Raw genomic sequence first — 23,671 nt, 5'->3', positions numbered from 1 at the left:
GCGTGTGTGTGTGTGTGCATGCGCGCGTGTGGAGTACCTCATTAGAAGTTAAACAAAAGGTGTGAGACTTCCTACAAAACAAGCCTTCCATAATCAAACTTCCCTTAATGGGCTCCACTTGAGTCCTGTTAATGGGCAGGGGAAGATCTTTAACTCTTATTACAATCACTAAGTGAGATTTACATCAGGAATGTAGGGATGGTTTCACTAAGAAAAACTATTAACTTATCAATGTTAATAATATTATATCAATATTATATCAATAATAAAATAAAGATCACACAATTATATCAATAGATGCAGAAAAGGCTTTTGACAAAAGTATAACATGCATTCCTATTTTAAAAAAAACACTTAAAATATGTATAAATGGATTTTTCCTTAAAATGATAAGAAACATCTACCTTAAAACCATCAGTAAACATTATTTATAATGAGAATAAGCTAGAAGCCTTCTCAGTGAGATCGAAAGTGAAACAAGGATGCCCATTCTCACTAATATTATTCAATACCGTATTAGAATGCTAGCAATAGCAATAAGAAAAAAGAAACTGAAAGAATCAGAATGGGCAGTTTGGTAATAAAACTATCTCTTTTTCCAGACAATATGATGATATATTTGGAAAATTTTAGAGATTCAACTAAATGTTAATTAAAAGAATTAATAATTTTAGTAAAGTAGTAGGATATAAAATAAACCCACATAAATCATCAGCATTTCTATATATCACCAACAAAACCCTGCAAGAAGGGATAACAAGAGATATCCCACTAAAATAACTGTACATTGAATAAAACACCTGGAAGTATATCTGCCAAGGCAAACCCAGGAACAACATGAACATAATTATAAAATACTTTTTACACAAATACAGTCAGATTTAAATAACTGGAGAAATATTAATTGTTCATGAGTGGACAAAGCCAATATATCTATAACATACGTAAAATAAAAATTATATATTAATTGGAGTAACCTAAACACAGAATACACTATTTCAAGAGGCAGTGAGCTCCCCATTAAAGGTTGTATTTTGTTAGGGTCTTTACAAAAGAAATTCATGCATCAGAAAGGGTTAGATTAGATCTCCTTGAAGGTCCCTTACAAAGCTAAGATTCTATTGGTCTATGATCTCCTAAGATTCTTATGTAAACTGGGAATCATTCAAAGAAGAGGCAGTAAAATAAAAGTATTCTTGTATCCAATCCAGCTCCCTCTGACCTAAGACCTCCTCTGCTATTCTAGCAAGATTACCACTTAGCCAGTAAGGTTTACAAGGCTTTGCTTTCCTCCCTTTGAAGTTAGGCAACTCAGTAACCTCCTCCTTTGAACAGACACATGTATATACATTGTATCTTTCTGGAACCCGGACTAAACCACAGGCAGCCAGTCAATCTGTACAAGTTAGCAGTCTTCCCAGATGGCAAAGATTTTCTCCTTTGCTGCCTCCAAAATACCTTGCCCCCTCTCACTCCTAGTGCTTTGACCACCCTGAGGTAAAGGGGCCCAAGGGAAAACAGGCTCTAGAATTTGTCTCTTTCTTATGAATTGTAATCTTCCCCCTTCCCCCTGCCAATCACCTTGCCCTCCAGCTTTTGGATTTATTTTATGGATACCAATACAATTAGCTTCATTTTGAATCACAGATACAAAAGCTACTTGTAAAAAAAAAAAATCAGCCCAATGACATCATAGACATCCATAACTTACTGCTTTTGAAAACATGTTAAAACCATTTATCATCTCATTCTACCCTGCCACTACCTAAGCTACAGGTGGTTCCAATTTTCAATCCTTAGAAGAAATCAGAAAACAAAGGAATAGGGAGGAAAATGTTCCCATAAGCTGTAAAAAGTCAAATACTCTGGCTACCTGATTTTAATATGCCCCAAATGGGACCTTAGTTAACCTTAACTTTTTCTTTTAGTTTCTCAAATTTCACAGAAACTCTTGTGGAAAGGAGTTGGACAGTTTTCCTTAAATAAATGGTGTAGTTCCTGCTAGTATTTGACCTTTAAACCAGAGGTCAGATTTCTTTAGCTTTATCAAATCAGTATTGACTTGTCCCAGTTTCCTTATACATCATTCTATGAGGAAAATCATCATCAGAATCCAAAGGGTTTGATTCAGTTTAATCATCACATTATTTTCATTTCTCTACATATCAATCAGTATGGACTGGATTAAACATTTCAGACCAATCAATCTAATTTAGGGTTTTTGCTTTACCATCTCAGCATGGTACTCTGGGAATATCCAAATTAATACTAATCCATTTTTCTTAGCCTTTCTTTTATAATCCCATTGTTTTCAATGAGCTACAGTCTCACATTTTCTCTCCCAGTATTGCTTTCACATTTCTAGGCATCATTGGAGGCTTTACTGGAATAGGATTGGAAAGAGTCCAATGTTAGATGGACTAATTTTTTTTTTAAATGCTAGTTAAATAAATGGTGACTACTGACTTCTCTAATATCTAATTATAGGTAGGGTCCTTTCTCTAAACATTTCCAAATCACTTTAAGGTTTGCAAAGTGCTTTCTTCACAACAAACCTATGTAGTAAGTAATGTAAATATTATCATCCTCATTTTACAGAGGAAGAAACTGAGGCCATGGTCACAAATCCAATAGGAAGTATCTGAGGCAATTGCAGTACGCAGCAGTATCCCAAAATCTAGTATTATCAACTACATAAAGATGCCAACTATTGGACAGGCAATGAATCATGAAATTTTTGACCAGAAAGGTCTTTCAAACTTATCTGTTCTAAAACTTTCATTTTACAGTTGAGGAAATTGAAGCACAAAACCTAATAGTCAATGTCTCTATTACAACAGGTGTGTTCCCATGGAAGAGGGGTCAGGCTATTTTTGTTCCCAAGCAAGTAAGGAGAGGCAGCATTGCACAGCAGAGAACTCGGCTCTAAGTCGGGGACACCTGGGATCAAGTCCTAACCGTGACTTAATATAGTTGTGTGATTCTGGGCAAGTCATGTAACTTCCCAGGGTCCCAGACAACTCTCCAGGTCATTAAGTTGTGATATGCATTAGAATGGGGAGTTTCCACATGGGGAGCTTCCAATGAATTTCCAAGGAAATTTCAATTCCAATGAAATCATGTTTGGGCCAGAAAAAGAAATGGCCTTTGTGTTTATAAAATGAAGAAGGAGAAAGGAATAAATTAATCACAGACTTCCTGTCAATTTTTTCTGAGTTAGCTCTGAAAGTAGAACACAAATTGAGTTAATATCGAGTTACTTAGAGAACCAACAAGATCAAATATGGAAGGAAAAGATTCAAGTCCCATAATCTCTAGCAGGGGAAGAGATGACAAGATTGCTAATTGAAGAAGATCTGAGAATTTGAGTTGACGTGGTTGAATGAGCCCGATTTCTTTGAGAGAAGGTGCCTAAACCCTGACTGGGACGAGGAGAGGATTGAGAACCTGTTGTGTCTCAGATGTCGGGATCTTTAATGAATCTACTGATGAGTACCAAAAACATTCTTTAAAGTTCTCATGGTAGCAACCACCTCCATGGGCGCTCAAGAAGAAGTCTTCTTGCCTAGTACAGTATGCCAGGAAAAGGCACTGGCTGCTTTATGGAATTGCTCATGAAAACAAAGCCATAAGCAAAGATAGGGGATGAAAGTGGACTGGCCATGAGAATGGACTCCAATGAGTAGGCGCCATTGTGCCTTCTTCCACTCAACCCAGTAACACACTGTCCTAGCCGAGGTTGGCCCTGCCGTGTCTCTTTCTTTGGCCATGGCATGAGGCTCTTCTTTGGGCATCATCATAGTGCTTGGGTGGAAAATAGGGAGGCCCCCATATCTTGCTTTGGTTATAATGAGGTGGCATTTCATTACGCAAGGCCATTTTCACCATTTTCCTCAATTTTTAAGAGGGGGAATTTGCTACTAAAAACCCTTTAAGGCAATATCTTTTTTTTCTCAAAAATGCTTTTTTCCTTTATTTATTTATTTGAGGGACCAGCCAAACTTGACTAGGAAAGAAGACCGGGCCGAGGGGTTTGGGTGATCCCGTGACGTGCAGGCGCTCCAGCCAATAGAAGGCTCACGAAAGGACGAGGGCGGAAGTGACGCAAACGTATCCCTCCGCGGGGCAGGAGGGTCGGTGGGGGGAGTCGGCTTCTCTTTCCCCCGCGCCAGCTCCCGTATACGGAGCCACATTCCTCGGCCCCCCCCACCCCCCTCCCCCGGGGCCCTCCCGCCCCCCCCAGGGGAAAAAAAAACAACCCCATATCACTTGGGCCCTAGGGGGGTTTCCTTTCCCGGTCGGGGAGCCGAGGCTTAGCCACTCTCTCTTCCTCCTCTCCCCCTCCCCCTGTACTACCGTCCGCTCCCACCCCCTTCTCCCAGCGACGGGGTGTAAGGTCCCTTTAAGGCGACGGCGCCTTACTCAAGTCAGACAAGCGGCAGCGGCGACCACGGGAGGAGGTGAGTGATCGGACGTTCTCTTCCTCCACCCCTTCTACCGGGGTTCCGTTATCTTTTCGGTGCCCGCGGTGGACGGCTGGGAGACAATGAAGGAGGGGGATGGGAAGTGGGGGGGGGGGGGGCGCGCGCACGCGCCCACCGCGAATCACGGCGCGAGCGGAGGTGGCGGAGGGAGGGAGGAGCGGGCGCGGCGCGAGCGTGTGTGCGTGCGTGCGCCTAGGAGTCGCGGGACGGGAGGGGAGGTGCCCCCCATGTCCCTCCCCCAACCCCTACCCCACATACACCCATCTCCCGCCCGCTCTCCTAAATGTCCGCACCCGGACGACGTCCCCGCTCGCGTTCCGGGAAGGGGGTGGGCAGGGGCGCGCGCGCCTCGACCCAGAGCGAGGCTCGGGGGAGGGGGACTGAAGGCGGCGGCGCGAGACGGCGGGGGAGGGGCCCGGGGAGCTCCCCTCCCCCTCCTCCCGCGCGCTCTCGGGGGGCGAGCCTGCGGCGGAGGAGATGGTTGGCGGGGGAGGCGGAGGGATAACATTCCTTCGTTCGGGTTGAGCGTTAGGCACTCCTCCCCGCCGCCTCCCGCGTCTGGGGAGGGGGCAAAGAGTTTGGGGGTTTCTTTGAGTCGGGCTGGTGGATGGAACCCACCCACCCACGACTTCCATTATGTAATCTCTACCGGGTTTGATGAGCCCCCGAGCGTCCAACCAGGTGCGAACCGCCTCCCCAGGGCCTGCCCACATTCTTCTAGCGATGCCGCTCTGATTTATTATTATATTTGTTTAGTCTTTTTAAAGATGGGGCTTTGATGACTGTCTTTTGGAGTTGGTGTTCTGCCGCGGCGGGCGCCATGTTTCTGCCAGGGACTATTTTCTCCCGTTGCTGGCGCCCCTGGAGAGAGGACGTTGATTCGCCCCTTTATTCACCTGCTCTCGAGCTGTGTCCTTTCCCCCTCCTCCAGCTTCTTTTGGCGTCCTCCGAAACTGTTAACAGAGTGCGTTTTAGTTTCAACTGCTTCGGATATTGGCCTTGCTTCATAGGATTTTTAGAGCTGGAAGAGAACTTAGAAATAATAGTCCAGCCTTCCTCATTTTGTAGAGGAGGAGGACATCGAGACTCAGAGGAGTTAAGAACACCGACAGTGTACGCTTGGACTCAGAGGCCCCCCTTCTGCCCGGCGCTAGTCTCTTCTCCTTTGGTGCTTCTTTTATTTGAACATCTCTTCATCACAGACTTGGTTGGCACGGGGAGTGGGAGGGGTGCCCGTGCCCTCTTGAAGAAACTCTTTCTACTCGTTGGAGGGATCCAATAGGAAGTTTTAGTTTCTGATGACAGTGAGAGTAAAAACCTCCCTTGTATTGATTCTTTTAGGTGGATTCATGTAGTAGCAATATTCTTCATTCTTTGTCTCTATCTTCCCTTTGATTCTTTAGCTTTCCTTTAGTGGTGCCGTAGCACCGATTGGAGGAACTAATGGTCATAATGAATTATTTTGGTGACTACAGTTCATTTTCTATTTCAACCTCTTACACTTGTGGTGTAAAAGGGGGAGCTTTTTTTGTTTGCCCTGTGCCTTGGTTTCTGTTTGTTTTTTTTTTTAATTGGTATTTTTTAAAATTATTTTTTAATGTTTAACAATCACTGCCATACAATTGAGATTTTATCCCCCCCCCCCACCTACCCCCCACTACCCCCCTCCCTCCCCACGACTGCATACAATTCTGTATAGGTTCTACATATACTTTCCTATTGAGTATATTTTCACTATAGTCATGCTATGTAGTCAGACTAAGATAAATGAAAGAAATCATATAACAAATCAAAACATGATACACAAAAACATACACATACACAAACATGATCTGCTACATTTTGCGAATGACTTCCATATTTCTTTCTCTGAGTGTGGAAGGCATTTTGCCTTGAGAACCACCATTGGGATTTTTTTTTTTTAAGAAGTTCTTGCATTATTACAAAATTCCAAGTCTACCAGAAAAAACTCTCGCACACTGTGGTCGTTGCTGTGCACAAAGTTCTCCTGGTTCTGCTCCTTTCACTCAGCATCAGATCATATAAGTCCTTCCAGGCCTCTCTGAAGTCTTCTGGTTCATCATTTCTTATGGCACAATAGTACTCCATTACATTCATATACCATAATTTATTCAGCCATTCCCCAATTGATGGACATCCCCTTGACTTCCAGTTTTTGGCAACTACAAAAAGTGCTGCTATAAATATTTTTGTACATGTGGGACCCTTTCCCATTTTTATGATCTCTTGGGGATACAGTCCTAGTAGCGATATTGCTGGGTCAAAGGGTATGCACATTTTTGTAGCCCTTTGGGCATAGTTCCAAATTGCTCTCCAGAATGGTTGGATGCGCTCGCAGCTCCACCAACAATGAATTAGTGTTCCAACTCTCCCACATCCTCTCCAGCATTTATCATTTTCTTGTTCTGTCATGTTTGCCAATCTTATAGGTGTGATGTGGTACCTCAGAGTTGTTTTGATTTGCATCTCTCTAATCAATAGTGATTTAGAGCATTTTTTCATATGATTATAGATATCTTTAATTTCTTCTTCCGAAAATTGCCTGTTCATATCCTTTGACCATTTATCAATTGGGGAATGACTTGAATGATTATACATTTGAGTCAGTTCTCTATATATTCTAGAAATGAGGCCTTTATCCCCGAGTTGGTTTCTGTTCTTTAGCATGCATCTTGAGGGAAGAGACTTTAACTTTATGGTTTTGTATTTTCAGTGTGTAACACTGTAACAGTGTGCCTTGCTCAGGAGCAATCCAAGGGCATTTGGACAGCTAACTAATATTTCAGTAAAAGGAAAATGAAGCTTTTATTTTAGTGTAAAATTATACAAAATTACTCATTTGAACCATTCCTTGGGAGTCGAGAGTATTCATTTGCTAGTAAAATTAAAGCTCCTTGGCAAGACTAGCAACTTCGCCTGAGAAAAAAAGTTCTGTGGAGTGAGAATTTACTTTATTCAACTTTATAATTTTGATCCCTTATAATTTTTATTTTAAAAAGTCAGGTCTGCTTGTTGGCTAAAAAAAAGTGGCTTTTTGCCTTTGTGGTATTCTATTAAGTTGGCTGAAAGATTGTTATACAGGTGGCCAAAAAAATTTTTTTTACCTAGACAGTTAGACTTTTCTTGATAGAGGGTTTACTGACTGAACATGTGTTTAGAGAAGTGTAAACATTTTCTATTGAGGCTTCTATTTTCCTCTTTCTGTAGCTGAACTTTTTGTGTGTTGGAAGCTTCTAGCGATTGTTTTTTTCACCTTCTCAAAAGAAAATTATATTAAGATTCACCTTATAATTCTTTTTTTTTTTTTGAGGAAAAAACCACTTTTAAACCTCACTTTGTCTAATAATTAGACATGCATTAACTGACACAACTGTCAGTTTTTTCTGTCTTCAAAATGGTCATTGTAAAAGATTAGATGCAGAAATATTTCAGTTCAGTACAAGTAACTAAATATTGGGACCCTTAATTTTTCTGTTAAAATAGAATTTAATATTTTTAAATGAGATTTCATTGGTTGCTTGTAAAATAAAAACAAGGAAATTAAGAAAGTGACAAGTAGTAATTGTTTTGGACATTATGCCTTTATTTTCTACTGGGTTTGGAAAGAGATGGTATTCCTTTTTCCCCTTTTTTTTGTAGCCAGATGGCCATGGTATTAACTAAAAGTTTGAGCAAGTATATGCCAACAGTAAGTTCAAAAAGTAAAAATGCTGAGTTCACATACCTGGGATTCACTTTACAACTGAAAAATGACGAAAGAATCCAAAATCAAATCAAAATCTCCCAAGTGTTTGAGGAAAGACCTGAAAAAAAAATTGCTGTTTTACATTAATGTAGTTCAACTACAATGTTGTCAAAACAGTTGTTCTTCTTTTGTACGTTTGAATGGGTCCTTTGTAATGAGTGTAATTTCCTTCGTGGTTTTAGATTATGCACACTCTTAACTGATTAAATCTGGGGAATCATGTTCTATATAAGAGGGAACAAACTATTGCATATATTGCCACCATTTCAGCAAATCCAGGGAGCCATTGCTTTGTTGTTAAAATATTTTAGAAGGGTGAATATTTAAAATTGGCAAAAAGGCTGACAGTAACTCTTCAAAAAATGGATGTAGTTCTTCCCCTGGAATCACCATGTACTTTTTATTCCTGTTAAGAGCCAGGAGTATATTGATCTCAGATGTACAAGATGACATGGATATTACACCTGTGTGGTATTTAATAAATAAAATCTTATATTGCCTTCATCTGAATATGATTTCTACTATTTGTAATATACACATTCTGTATATCGATATCACCCTTTAGTGAATTGTATTGCAGCAAAGAGCAGTTTTCTCAATTTCTTTTTTAAAGTACCATCTAACTGTTGAATTCAAATCCTCCGTGCAGACAAGGCTGCGTTACTGGATTAGAAATTGCAAGAAACTTAGCCTCCTCCTGTCTCAGTTATTATTAGAAGAGTGTAACTGACAATCAGAAGAATGTTAAAAGACTGTAGTATACAATTTGTTGAGCATTTTTGCGTATGACAGCCAATTAAAAGTACCTATCAGTTACTTATTTGAAAACCCAAGTTAGAGGCTTTTTCTTAATAACCTTTTAAATCAGTATAGTGGTTTAAGAAGTTCCTTGTTGGTCATACTTAATTGGTGATTGCTAGACATTTCATTAGGAAACTTTGAAAGTTTTTATTTTGCTTTGTATTTTTTCCCACAAAGAATATGATGTTTTGCTGATGGATATGTATATAATTTTTTTAATAAGTAGGTTATCCACACGTGAAAATTAAAATAGACATAACAGCTGATGGAATGGGTAAGTTACCCAAGGAGTGGGGGTTGTGGAGGCCTCTCAGTTAAAATTAGTGGGTAGAGAGCCTGTGGCCACTCTCAGTAAGACTTGGCCTCTCTCTGACACCTACTGGCTGCCTGACCCTAGCCGTATAGCTCTGAACTTCTCAGTACCCCAGGCAGGGCTTTTAAGATTTGAAGTTGCTGAGCTGTTATATCAATGTGTATTGGTGGATGGAGTTTCTTCCTGGGAAGAAGTGCCATAAACAAGTGAAATCACAGATCCTTAAACCCTCGGGTGCACCCAAAATGGGGGGAGGGGAAGCAACATTTGACTTGACTGAAATTTTTTTAATAGCATCTTTACTGAAATATGAAGCTTGTGGGTGGAATATTACTGCATAAAAACAACAAACAGGAAGAATTCAGAGAAGGATGCTGCAGAGTGAAATAAACCGATCTCAGAAAACAATATACACAAAGACTACACAACAATGTAAATGGAAAGAACAGAAACCTGAAACCTAATGCTGTAGTTAGAGTGACCAAGCTCAGCCTCAGAGAAGAGGAGAGAATATACCTCCCTTTCCTCTTGCTGAGACTGGGGAGTATAGCTGTGTTCTCACAGTGCATCCTGTCCAATGGGGATGATTTTTCAGTTGGCTTTGCCCTAAGGCAGCTGCTTCTCTTTGGTGATCTTTGTTACAAGGAATGGTTTGCTGAATGAGAGGAGAGGGATATATTCAGGAAGGAAAGTGATGTATAACCAAAAATCTATTAATAATTTAAAGGTTATGCAGTAAAATGGGAATGTTATGGAAAATAATATCTTACCGTAGCTTTAATGTAATGCATATCCCTCTCCTGTCCTCCTTCATTTATTGGTTTTATTTTGGTAATCACTGCCATTTTTCATTTTAAAAAATGTCTAATGATGCTTTAAACATATCAAAATGTAAAGATATGTTGTAAAATTTTTAAAAATTTTATTGATACCTTTTGTTTTGAATCTCAGTCATTTCTGGAAATACCCCTGCTCTCTGGATTGAACTCCACTTTGTAACTAAGAAAGACAATTCTACAAACAGCCCAACTGTATCTGAGAGTTCTAGCATTCTGCTTCAGTCGTTCCCTGCTTCTGCAGGCACCTATATTTCATTATGTTCTCCCAGAACATCATTGCTTTTACAGTTACTCCAAGTTTAGCTTTCTTTTTGTGATCTTTTAATTTACATTAATCTTTGGGATCTGCTTATTTCACTTAGCAATTAGTTCATACAAATTTTCCCACATTTCTTTGAATTCTTCATTCAAAATTTATTGTAGAATAATATTTCATTAAATTTATAAACCACAGTTTAATTATCCATTCACCAATTAGTGGGAACCTACTCGCCCCCCCTAGTTTTTGGCTATCACAGAAAGTATTGCTCTGTGTTTCTACCTTTGACCTCTCTAACATACATGACCAGTAGTGGATTTGCTGGGTCAAAGAGTATGAACAGTTTTAAGTCACTCTTATTGCATAATTACAAATTAATATCCAGAAAAGTTAAACTAATATTGACTGTTCTTATTTTTTGTTTTCTTTGCCAATTTGGAGTTTGAAGTAAAACCTCAGGGCTGTTTTAATTTGCATTTCTCTTAACTATTTAGGGCATGTGTTCACATGATTATTTATAGAATTCTGAGGAGAAGGGCTGTTTCCCACTAGGGATCAGAAAGGGCATCATAGAGGGGGAATGTTTGAGTTAAATGATGGGCAAGACTTGACTGGGTACATAGAGTAAGGGCCTTCCAGGTATGGCAGCCTGATGAGTGTTTGAGAGCAGAGGGTGTATTTTTGACTGCAACATAGAATTTACACAGGGGAATAATAAGATGTTACTGAAAAGATAGTACATTGCTAAAGTATAGAAAGGCCTTAAATGCTAAATGGAGGAGTTTAAACTTTACTTGGTAGGAGTAAGCTTGGTATAGTGGAGGCACGCTGGATTTAATATCAAAGGGCCTGGATTCTAATCCCCCTTTACTATTTACCTTTGTGATGTTGGGCAAGCAATTTAGCTCCCTTAATCTGTTTCCTCATTTGTAAAATAAGAGGATTAGACTAGATGGGCTCTAGCAACTCTAAATCATAGAATTCTTAAAATTTATAAGCTTGGGAGGGGGGGACTGCTCATATCCTTTTACTACTTTGTGGTATGTTTACATAGCAGAATGTATTTTGCCCTCATTTCTCTTTACTTCCCATGTAGATTTCCCTCATGGCCTGATATGTGGTTGTCTGTACTATTTGTTTTCTCGTTTTCTGAAATTTATACTTTTGTCTGAAGTTTTATTCAAAAGTAAGTTCCCAAACTGAATAAAGACAAAATTCCAAAAGTAATTTCCTAATGCCATGGCCTCTAAATCGAGAACTGTGGTCTGACCCTACAGGTTAATCAACCAATCTGAGCATAGGGAGATAGGTTGAATCCCTTTCTTCCCAAAATAGTCATCATGAGATTTGTTTCTAATATAACCAACATTTAACCAACTTTTCTCCCAACATTATTTCATTGTCTTCCTTTACTGTGCAAGGTCCCTGCCTTCCCAGCCATAAGAGCCATCAGCTCATCAGTGTAGCTATTAGCTAACTGCTGCCCCACTCCCACTATCAACAGCTAACAGGTACATTGGAAACATCTGCCTCTTAGATCACCTTAGTGACTTCAGGAAGGTGAGCACTCTGTAAAAGAATAACTGGTAAATAAGAGCCTTCTCCCCTCCTCCCACCTGTACTATTTTTCTTGTAGGTGGCACCAAATGGGTGAGAAAGCATGGATGGAGACTAATCTGCATCACATCTCATTACATTTTCTTTTCCCCAAATCCACTCCCCATATAAAGTTCATTATTGTTGTTGAAGGCATCAATCCTTCCTTACCTACATTCACAATGTAATCTCTCCATTTCGTTTCTAAATCTTATTTCTGCTTCCAAGTTTCTTCTATTTGTCCCCATTCCTCTACTCACAGAGCCACTAACCTAGTTCACACCCTGTTATCTCTTGCCTGAACTATTGCAATAGCCTCTTAATTGGTTTTTCTGCCTTAAATCTCTCTCTCTTTCAGTTTATCCTCCACACATCTGCCAAAGTGGTTTTCCTAAATTACAGGTCTGACGATATAATTTCCCTACTCAGTTAACTCCAGTGACTCTCTAATGGCTCTAGGATCAAATATTATTTCATCTTTATCTCCTTTTAACATATTTCTTTTTTGTGTGTAAGTTTTATCTTGTACCTAATAATACAGTAGTAACGTGAAACTTTGTAAATAAGTAAATGAATACATTGGGAGTACAAGTTTAAAACTTTTTATCAATAGTGGTATATGATAAAAATTTGGGGACAACTGTTCTAGTATATGAATTAATTTCATCGTCTTTCCAGCCTTATGGCAGGAATAGTGAGAGATGAAAAATTGATTCCATTTATTTGTTTTTAAGTTTATTTATTTTTAGTTTTAAATAGTCATTTACCCAAGATTTTGAGTTCCAGATTTTCTCCCCATCTCTTTCCCCCACCCTGATATGGCATGCATTCTGATTACCCCTTCCCCTCCAGTCTGCCCTCCCTTTTATCTCCCCGCCCTCCCCCCCTCTTATTCCCTTCCTCTTTACTTTCTTGTAGGGCAGAATAGATTTCTATACCCTATTGCCTATATATCTTATTTTCCAGTTGCATATACAAACAACTTTTAACATTTGTTTTTAAAACTTTTGAGTTCCAAATTCTCTTCCTTCTTTGCTCCCCATCCTCCCTCATTGAGAAGGCAAGCAATTCAGTATAGGTTATACATGTGTAATTATGCAAAACACTTCCATAATCGTTATGCTGTGAAAGACTGTATCTCCATCCTATCCCGCCCCCCTCTAATTCTCTTTTCAAAACTGACCCTATCACTTTTCACTGGCATTTGCTTCTGACTAGCCCCTTCTCCAGTTTGCCTTCCTTTCTGTCATCCCCTTCCCTTATCCCCTTATCTTTTATCCCCTTTCCTCTTACTTTCCTGTAGATAAGATACCCAGTTGAGTGTATATGTTATTCCCTCCTTAAGCCAGATATGATGAGAATAAGGTTCACACATTTCTTTTTACCTCCCCTCTCTTCCCCTCCATCGTGAAACCTTTTTCATGCCTCTTTTATGTGAGATAATTTACTCCATTCTGTCTCTCCCTTTCTCCTTCTCCCAATATGTTCCTCTCTCACCCCTTAATTTTATTTTTTTACATATCATCCCTTCATATTCAACTCACCCTTTGCCATCTGTCTGTCTATCTGTCTGTCTGTCTATCTATCTATCTATCTATCTATCTATCTATCTGTCTGTCTGTCTATCTCGACATTTCCTCCAACTACCCTAATACTAAAGCAAGGTCTCATGAGTTAGAAATATCATCTTTCCATGTGGAAAAGTAAATAGTTCAACTTTAATAAGTCTCTTATGATGTCTCTTTCTTGTTTACCTTTTCTTACTTCTCTTGATTCTTGTATCTGAAAGTCAGATTTTCTATTCAGCTCTGGTCTTTTCAGCAAGAATGCTTGAAAGTGCTCTATTTCATTGATCCATTTTTTTCCCCTGGGGTATGATACTCAGTATTGCTAGGTAGGTGATTCTTGGTTTTAATCCTTGCTCCTCTGCCCTTTGGAATATCATATTCCAAGCCCTTCAGTCCCTTAACGTAGGAGCTGCTAGATCTTGTGTTATTCTGATTGTATTTCCACAATATTTAAATTGTTTCTTTCTGGCTGCTTGTAATATTTTCTCCTTGTCCTGGGAAGTCTGGAATTTGGCTACTGTTCCTTGGAGTTTTCCTTTTAGGATCTCTTTCTGGAGGTGATCAGTGGATTCTTTCAATTTCTATGGTTCTAGAATATCAGAGCAGTTTTCCTTGATAATTTCGTGAAAGATGATGTCTAGGCTCTTTTTTTATCATGGATTTCAGGTAGTCCAATAATTTTTTTGATCTCTTCTGGATCTATTTTCCAGGTCAGTTGTTTTTTCAGTGAGATATTTCACATTGTCTTCTATTTTTTCATTATTTTGGTTCTGTTTTATAATTTTTTGATTTCTCATAAAGTCTTTGGCTTCCATCTGCTCCATTCTAATTTTGAAGGAATTATTTTCTTCAGTGAGCTTTTGGACCTCCTTTTCCATTTGGCCAGTCCTGCTTTTTAAAGCATTCTTCTCCTCATTGACTTTTTGGACCTCTTTTTCCATTTGGATTAGTCTGTTTTTAAAGTGTTATTTTTTTCAGTATTTGGGGGGAGGGTCTCCTTTAGCAAGCCGTTAACTTGTTTTTCATGATTTTCTTGCATTACTCTCATTTCTCTTCCTAATTTTTCCTCTACTTCTCTTACTTGATTTTCAAAATCCTTTTTGGACTTTTCCATGGCCTAATTCATATTTTTCTTGGAGGCTTTTGATGTAGAAGCTTTGACTTTGTTATCCTCTGGTTGTATGTTTTGTTCTTCATTGTCACCAAAATAAGATTCTATAGTCTGACTTTTTTCCTCTGTTTGTTCATCTTCCCAGTCAAATACTTGACTTGCTAACTCTTTGTTAAGGTAGGACTCTGTTTCTGTTAGGGGTGGGGGTGGGTGTACTGTCACAGGCTTCAGGAATTTTGTATCAGCTGCTCCATCCTCCATTGTCTGTGGGTCCAGAGCTTCCAGAAGCTGCTCCTGCCTGCACAGCCTCCTCCTCTGCCCAAGGGCTGGGACCAAATCCGAACCAGACCACACCCCTCCACCAATCAGGTCTGACAGAGTTTTCCTACTGACTTTCTATGCTGTCTTTGGCATTTGTGGGTTGAGAAGTCTGGAAACTGCCACAGCTGCCAGCAGTTTAGTCCCCTGAGGCCTGCTCCTACCTTGTCTGTCCTGGCACAGTCCACCCCAGACTGTGCTTTACCCAGCTCCCAGCTTGGTGGAACAGACGCTTCCTCTTGATCTTCCAGGCTGTCCTGGGCTAGAGATTTCCCTCACTCTGTCACTTTGTGTGTCCTGCAGCTCTAGAATTTGGGTAGAGTCATTTTTTACAGATATGTGCAGGCATTTGAGGGAAGAGCTCAAGCAGGTCTCTGCTTTCCCTCCATCATCTTTGCGATCCCATTTATTTTTGTACATTGTCAACAGTTATGGGAATGGTTTGGTGAATAAGTAAAACCTTGAAACCAATGGCTAAAATGAAGGTTTTGGATAATGTGGATTTCAGTAGTGCATGGTGATTCATATTTTTATATGAGAGCTAGCATGTCACATAAGAAATGATAGATTAAGAGTGTGAGGATATTTGTCTAGATTCCAGCTTTGCCATTTATGATCTGTGTGATCTTGGCCAAATCACTTAAACTCTCTGGACCTGTTTTCCTCATCTGTAAAATGAGGGGTTTTGGATCAATGGATCTATAAGGTACTTTCCAGCTCTAAGTCTGTGATATTATGACCATGGTTGGTTCCATATCTTGGGTCCTTAGGAAAATACAGATGATTTTCCTCTAAGTTGAATTGTGATCCTTTGATTGTAAGCGCTGTGTTTTAGCATTGCTGCTTCACTTATTTCTCATGTTTAAGGTTAAGAAATAGTAATGGGACACAAAGATCCCCTTGACATCTTTTTAAAGACACATCAATTTATCTTTTGCACTTTCCCAACAAAACACCTGTACTAACCCTTCTATGAAAATATACTTCCTGAAAAAAAGTTAGTCTTTTAGCTTCAACAGAATAATACCAAAAGAACAGTACAGTTGACCAGAGTTTTGCTGTTTCTCTACTGACATTTATATTGTAGTTGTTGTGTATGGGTTTTGGGGCTCTACTTTTTTCACTCTACATCACTTTTTATGCAGATCTTCCTGGGTTCCTCTGAATTCTTCTATTTGTCTTTCCTTGTGTTATACACATAATACCGCATTACATTGTTACCATAATGGACTGGCCCTTCTCTAGTTGTTGAGACCCAATACCTTTCATTTAAAAAAAAAAATCTATCACTTTTCAGCCCTTTCTTTTAAAAGAGCCACTCTGAATGTAGGATGGTCAAATTTAATTATTTCCATTTAAAGAAAATTTGAGCATGTTCTTATTCATGCTGTCTTAAGAAAAAAAAACAAAGAAGCCAAGCATTCTCTTGTGATAATGCAGATTCAATAAAATAAACATTTTTAAACTGTTTATGGTGGTCAAGGTACTGTCCTAGGTGCTGAGGATACAAAGGTTAAAAAGCAGAGACACATTTAAAACAGTATGAATGATTGAGATTGGACTTCTGGTTCAAACTTTGGGGAGGGCCATACAAATTTGCATAGTAGTGACTTGCTGAAAGACTAAGGTTTCTAATCAAATAGAACTGAATTCTGGCCTTTCAGAAATGAGACCTTTCCAGCTTACTGAACTCATGTTCTGAATATTTGCATGCAGCTGGTCAAGATTAAAAAAAAAAATTTGTGAAAATGCTCTACAAATATTAGTCCACAGTTGGTATTAATTATTGAAGCTTAGTAATAATAAAATCTGTTGTATCAAATTTCTGTTCACATACAGTGTGGATAAATAAGACAGGCAGAATAGTAGATAGTCTTGGACTTGCTGGGATGTGACTTTGGACAGTCTCAAAAGTTAGTCATCAAGCATTTATTAAGTCCTTATTATGTGCCAGGGACTTTGATAAGCAATGGGGACACAAAGAAAGGCAAAAACATAGCCTCTCCCCTCAAAGGAGCTCATCATGTTCTAATGAGGGAGACAACATGCAACCACTTGTGCCTGCAAGATGTATAGATACAGTGTAAATAGAAGGCAATCATAGAAGGGTGGCAATAGTAGTAGTAAGGGAGATTGATAAAGGATTCTGGCCAAAGATTTAAGCTCAGTCTTGAACCAGGAGGCAAAGGTGAGGAGGGAGAGCATTGCAGGCATGGTGGATAGCTACAAAGCAAGAAAATGTAGTGTCCTGCAAAAAAAAAAAAAAAAAAAAAAAGCAAGGTGTCCAAAGTGACTGGTTCAGAGGATACATAGATGAGAATAAAGTATAAGACTACATAGACAAGAAAGGGTCAGGTTGTAAGAGGCTTTAAAAACCAAACACTGGGTTTTAAATTTGTTCTTCTAGGTGATAAGGAACCACTAGAATTTATTGAATGTGAAGAGAGTGTGATACAGTCATAAGTGCACTTTAGGAAGATCATTTTGGAGGCTGAACTGAAATAAAGGGGGGAAGGCAGGCAGGAAGACCAGTCAGAAAGCTATTGTAATGAATAGTCCAGGTGTGAGGTAATGAGACACTGCACTGCACCAGTGTGATAACTCTGAATGGAGAAAAGATATTTATGAGAGATGCTGGGAAGGTATAAATTATAGGACTTGGCGACAGATTGGATATGTCATGTAAGTCTGAGTAAGGAGTCTAGGCTGACACTTAGGTAGTAAGCCTGCATGACTAGAGGGATGGTGGTATCCTCTCCATTAACAGAATTGGAAGAGAGGCTTAAGTCTGTTGAGGAATAATGAGTCCTCTTTTGGACATGACTACAGTAGATACATTTTGAGATGGTCAGTAGGCATATCATATAGTGATATGAGAATGGAATTCATGAGAGGTTAGGGCTCTAGATATTAGATAAATCTAGATGATTAGATAAATAGATGTGAGAATCATCTGCAGAGAGCCTTGGTCATGGGGATACTCATAACGAGTAGGTTTGACCTAGAAAAATCAGCAAAGGAGATTGAGGAATGGTTAGGTATGCAGAGAACCAGGAGAGAGCGTAGTTACAAAAAAATTCTAAAAACCAGAGAAGAGAGACTGCTTAGGACAGGAGCGGGGTCAACAGTGCTAGAAGCTTTGGAGATGTCAAAAAGCATCAAGAATGAGAAAAGTCCATTTGATTTGGCAGTTAAGACATCATTGGGAACTTTGGAGAGAGCAGTTTTAGTTAAATGATGATATTGGAAGCTAAAGTTTAGAAGAAAATTCAAGGAAAGGAGGTGGAGGCGCTTTGTAGATTTTCTCAAGGAATTTAGATATGAAAGGGAGGAGAGATAGTAAGTTAGCTGGAATGGACAGAGCAGGTGAGGGTTGGGATGTTTTTGTCTTGTTTAAGGCCAAGGGAGGCATGGGTGTGTTTGTAGGCAACAGGGAAACTAATAGGGAGAGACTGAAAATTAGTGAGAATGAGGATGTTAGATGCTGGAAAAGATAGGAAAGAAGAGGATCAAGGGTGCATGCAGAGGAATTTGTCTTAGCAAAGAGAAAAGCCAGTCCCCTTTTTGTTTAAGACAAGGGTAAAGGAAGGGATAGTGGGGGACAATGATTAAGTGATGGGAGAAGAGGGGGTATAGAGTAAATGGTCTCAATTTTTTTTAGTAAAGTTAGGCAATATCCTCAGCTGAGAGAGTTTGGAAAGAGGATGCCATGGGAGTCTTTGGGGATAAAAAGGTTTAGGATAGCTGATGTGTGGTGAGTAGGATAGGATCCAGCAATTTTGAGGTTCTCCAGCTCTAATGTAGTAGCAAAGGCATTAGATGGTGGACATCATCATCTGATATAGGATACAAGGGCAATTAACTCAAATGTAGATAAAAAATAATGTAAAGTAGAACTGGTTTATCAAGGGGTCAAGATAGGAAAGGAAGGGGAATGTAGATAGCATAGGGGTTGGTGGCCTGGGAAAGAACTGAGGGAGAGGTCATAGTGAAAATGGAGAACAAGATTAGGAATCAGAAAGCAGAAAAAAAAGATAAAATGATTAAAGATTATGATTAGAGAGAGGAATTTCTCGCTTCATGAACATGAATTTTGTTCTTTTTGCATCCAGAGGACAGAACTAGAAGCAGAAGTAAGAAGTAGAAAGTTACAAATGGAGCAAATTTAAACTTGATCTAAGGGAAGACATCTAAGAAAGAGAACTATCCTTAAGTATAAAGGATTGTATGGGTAGATGGTGGAGGTCTTCAGGTAGCGACTGGATGATACTTATTTGATGTATTAGAGGAGGTATTCCTTTTGGTTTGTGCTTTGCAGTATCTAGTTTAGGTATAGGAACCACATTTTGAGAAGGATGTTGATAATCTGAAGAACATCTAGAGGAAATGGACCAAGATAATAAGAGCACTTGGAGACCTTGCTGTGAAAGTACTGATTGAAAGAATTAGGTATGTTTATTTGACGAAAAGAAGATTTGGGAGTGTTTACTTATTCTCTTCACATATTTGGAATGCTGACATGTGGAAGAAGGATTAAACATATTCTGCTTTGACCCAGATGCTAGAATAAGGGGTGACGTTTTTAGACAGGCAGACTTCAGGTCAATATTATCAATCAATAAAGTTTGTTTATTAGCTGCATGCTATATGTTAGGCATTGGGGATACAAAAAGGCAAAAGACAGTCCCTGATCTTAAGGAACTTACAATCTAACACTGAAGAAAGACAACATTCAAACAAATATATACAAAACAAGCTATATACAGAATAAATAAGAAATAACTAACAGAGGGAAACTTCCTAATAATTTGAGATTTTCAAAAAGTGAATGGACTTAACACTAAAAGTCTCTTAGCAGAATTGTCACTATTGTTATATTACGTATGCTTCTTTGTCAGATTTGTGGTGTTGAGCATTATTGGATGATTAAAAGCACTGTGTAGTTTCCTATGTATGATCAATCCAAATCTTTCTTCTCATTTTTTAATTTCTAAATTCATCTCCTTGTTAATTTACAGTGGACAATGGATATACACACCAAGGATGCCTAACTGTATATCATGGTATGAGTAGTATTCATCTTTGATTTACATTGTTTTTCAATGCGAATATTTAGACCAATCTCTTTCACATTATTGTGGATCTCACTAAGAAGTCTGTGTAACATCTTGGCCTTATACAATTACTGTATTAACGTGTGAATAGGCTGGCCTTTTAACCAGTAGATGGGTCAACTTTCTTTAATTTAGACTGTGACACTTAGACACTTGAAATTTAGATGCTTGAAAAAAACATAGGTGAGACTGTTTATTGTTTTACACCTTCATTTGATGTCAGCTTTGGAAAAAGTTGTCTCCATCATTGACCTTTTTTTCACATGGCTGTATATTGGTTAAATGTCTTAAGTGACATTTTAAAGCAGTTTTTAGGTTTTGCTGATTTAAATGTTTGTTGTTTTTTGTTTTTTTTTGTCAAATCAGTAGTCACAGTGCATTAGAATCTTCTTTCCTAGTTGTGTGACTATAAAGATATGGTCTACTATAGAACTGTGAAAGCTTGCCTGTGTCTTTCTCCTGTTTTTGTTGAGGATAGGCCAGTTGTTGTAGTTATTTTCTTGGTTTTCTTTTTTTTTTTAAATAGAAGCAATCAATGATGTTCATCAGTCCCATGGAATCTTCCCCTCTGAGACATGTTAATTCACCAGCAAGCGTTTAGGAAGCACTAAAGACCATACTGCTAAGTTGTGGGGATACAAAGAAAAAGCCAAGCCAGTACCTGCCTTTGAGGAGCTTACATTCTCATGTGGGAGACCCCATATATACATACATAGTATATACATGTATATAAAATATACATACAAAGTAAATACAAGGGGAAGGCATTAAGCAGCTGGGAGATTGAGAAAGATGGTACAGAACTGAGTCCTGAATCTAGGTGAATAGAAGAGATAGATATAAGTAGGGAGAGCATTTCAGGCACAAGGTCAATCAGTGGAGAATGGAGATAGTGTTGTGGTATATGAGGAATAGCTAGAAGGCCAATATGACTGATCTGTAAAGTGTGTGGAAGGGAATAGTGTGTAAGAAGAACAGAAAGGTAGGGGCCAGGCTGAGAAGAACTTTCAGTTCAAAGAAGAAGAGGGTATATTTGATTCTAAAAGTAATAGGGAGTCACTAGACTTAATGGAATAGGGGGTGGGTGACTTATCAGACACTACTCATTAGGAAAATGACTTTGGTAGCCCTATAAAGGATAGATTGCAGTGGCAAGAGACTTAAAGCAGGGAGACTCATTAGAAGGCTATTGGAATAATCTAGGCTAGAAGCAACCAAGAGTATGAACTAGAGAAGGGCCTCTGTGAGTGTAGAGAAGGTGCCACATAGGAGAAATTCTGTGGGGAACAAGGTTTGATTAGATATGAGAAGGGATTTGATAGTGAGGATCCCAAGTTGATACTGATGTTGGAAAACCTGGGTGATTAGAAAGATGGTTGCCCTTGTCAGTAATAGGAAAATACAGGAGAGGGGTGGATTTTGGGGAAAAGATAATCAAAAATTGGTTTTGCTTTGGACATCTTGAGTTTGAGATGTCTACAGATGCTTACATCTAGTTGCAGATGTTCGGCAGTAAGTTCATAATGTGTGACTCTCAGGAGAGAGTCTAGGGCTGAATACGTCTATCAGGGAAATCATCTGTAACAGATAATTGAACCCTAGGGAGTTGATTCAGTCACCAAATGAAAATATAGAGAAAAGAGAACCAATTTCTTTGAGTATTTTCTTTATTTAGATTGGGTCTTATGATTTTCTTTGATTTAGGGACCTCTCAGTAAGGACAAACTATCTGCCCTTGCAAGTAGTTACTCAGCAACTTATAGTCTTAGAAGATTGTCAGTCTTGTTGAAAGATTAAGTGATTTGGTTCTCAGACGTATGTCAGTCTAAGTGCCTTTTTCATTGTTATTTGTAATGAAAGAATGCAAGTCCTTGCCTTCTTTGCAGAAGTGGAAGGACTGTGGGTGCAAAATATTATATATGCCATTAGACTTTGTTGACCTATTTGACTGGTTTTGCTGAACTGCATTTTTTTTCTCTGAGATTTTTGTTCTTTAATACAGGAAATGACTGGGGAAGAGGGGTGGGAGGAGAATGCATTTGGAAGGGAGTGATGTAAAACAAAAGATATCAATAAAATTATTCCTAGTATGGAATTTTTAATATATATGGTTATAAATATACATGTGTATGTATCAGGTCTGCATATACACATGTATACATATTATAGAGACACATCTTTAGACAACAGGATGATTATAATTCCGGAATACTGGAAATCTGGGTATTTTACCAGTGGATCCAAGAATATGATTATATATTCTGACTTTTTACTCCAAACTATGATAACCTTTTCATCTCCTTAATTCTCATTTAGCATGGCAGATACCGACCTGTTTATGGAATGTGAGGAAGAGGAACTGGAGCCATGGCAGAAGATCAGTGATGTGATTGAGGATTCTGTGGTAGAAGATTATAATTCAGTGGATAAAACAGCTACAGGTAACAAGCTTGTCAGAGAAAGCTCACATTTAAATTGTCTTATTCGTTGACCTACATAGCATTTCTGTTTGAGAGAATGAAATGGTGGAGAAATTGAAGTATGCAGCAATGTCTTATTGTGGCAGTGAGTGCCATTTTCCTTTTTATCTTTTGTCCTACAGGTGGATCCATTTCCTAATTTTTCTAAGAAAATCACATTTACCTCAGAGGTGCTGTGAGGTTGATAAGAGCCAGAGTACAAAGTGGTGGTGATGCTGTGCACATTTATATGCCTAATCCAAACGCAGGTGCCTGTAGGCTTATTTAGTTGTACCTCTCTGTGAAAACTACACATTACATCATGTTTTCACTTCTGTAGCAGTTACAAGTCTGGGCTTATCAGCTTTTTGTTCTGCACTGTCTCAGGGAATAGATAGTAGAAGGTCATGTTTCAGGATCACACTTTGGACTACCCTGGCACTTGGATGATGTATTTTCTCTTTGTTAAAGCATAACTAGTGGCTCTGATGACTTTTTTTAAAGAGATGCTTTTGGCCTAATCTGAGTTCAGCATTGTATCATCATGATTATGAAACCAGTAGCAGTGATGTTAATAGAACTTTTTTGAGCCCTGTCTGCTTGGTGCTACATAGAACACAAAGTTCAATACCTACCTGGTACAGTGGATAAGTCATCTAACTTAACCAGCAGACTCAGCACACAAAAAAGGGAAGAATTGATTGTGTCTAAGTGGAAGAATTAGGGACAAGTAGGAAGAAGAGTAATCTGAGGATTCAGTCATCCAGAAAGCAGGCAACTCCACAGAGGTAGAAAAGAAAAGGCAAGGGAAGGTTCCTTCTTTGTCTTCTGTCCCTGGGTCATATGTCTCCAAGTGACTGTACCTCCCCTTCCCACAGTTTCTGTGAGCCTGCAGCCAGTCTCAGCTCCAGTGCCCATCGTTGCCCATGCTTCTGTTGGTGGGCACCTCTCTACATCCACCACCGTTAGTAGCAGCGGAGTACAGAACAGCGACAGTGCCAAGAAGACGCTTGTCACACTAATTGCCAATAACAATGGTAAGT

General features: G+C 39.0%; 1 protein-coding gene and 1 long non-coding RNA gene across 17 annotated transcripts in view; one reads left to right on the top strand and one right to left on the bottom strand.

Moving 5' to 3' along the window:
• LOC140527700 (uncharacterized) overlaps window positions 1-4,906 on the bottom strand; it is a 37,271-nt gene extending 32,365 nt beyond the window's left edge. Inside the window, exon 1 of the long non-coding RNA XR_011974899.1 lies at window positions 4,423-4,906. This is a non-coding gene — a long non-coding RNA (uncharacterized lncRNA). The remainder of the gene's footprint in view (window positions 1-4,422) is intronic.
• The window catches only part of POGZ (pogo transposable element derived with ZNF domain), a 60,470-nt gene continuing 38,920 nt past the window's right edge, over window positions 2,122-23,671 (top strand). For 2 of the 16 annotated variants that reach the window (XM_072644812.1, XM_072644811.1), the window contains exons 1-3: window positions 15,481-20,118; window positions 22,486-22,610; window positions 23,507-23,665. In XM_072644812.1, the coding sequence (XP_072500913.1) occupies window positions 20,009-20,118; window positions 22,486-22,610; window positions 23,507-23,665 (394 nt within the window). In that variant the 5' untranslated portion in view covers window positions 15,481-20,008. Of the gene's footprint in view, window positions 4,461-4,962; window positions 5,166-15,479; window positions 20,119-22,485; window positions 22,611-22,771; window positions 22,898-23,506; window positions 23,666-23,671 lie in introns of those variants that run through there. The other 14 variants (XM_072644824.1, XM_072644823.1, XM_072644820.1 and 11 more) reach the window with 13 other exon arrangements.

This window comes from Notamacropus eugenii, chromosome 2, assembly GCF_028372415.1.
Source record: "Notamacropus eugenii isolate mMacEug1 chromosome 2, mMacEug1.pri_v2, whole genome shotgun sequence".
Taxonomy (NCBI): Eukaryota; Metazoa; Chordata; class Mammalia; order Diprotodontia; family Macropodidae; genus Notamacropus; species Notamacropus eugenii.
The sequence above is the reverse complement of the archived record's forward strand: the minus strand, read 5'-3'. Positions and strand labels throughout refer to the sequence as shown.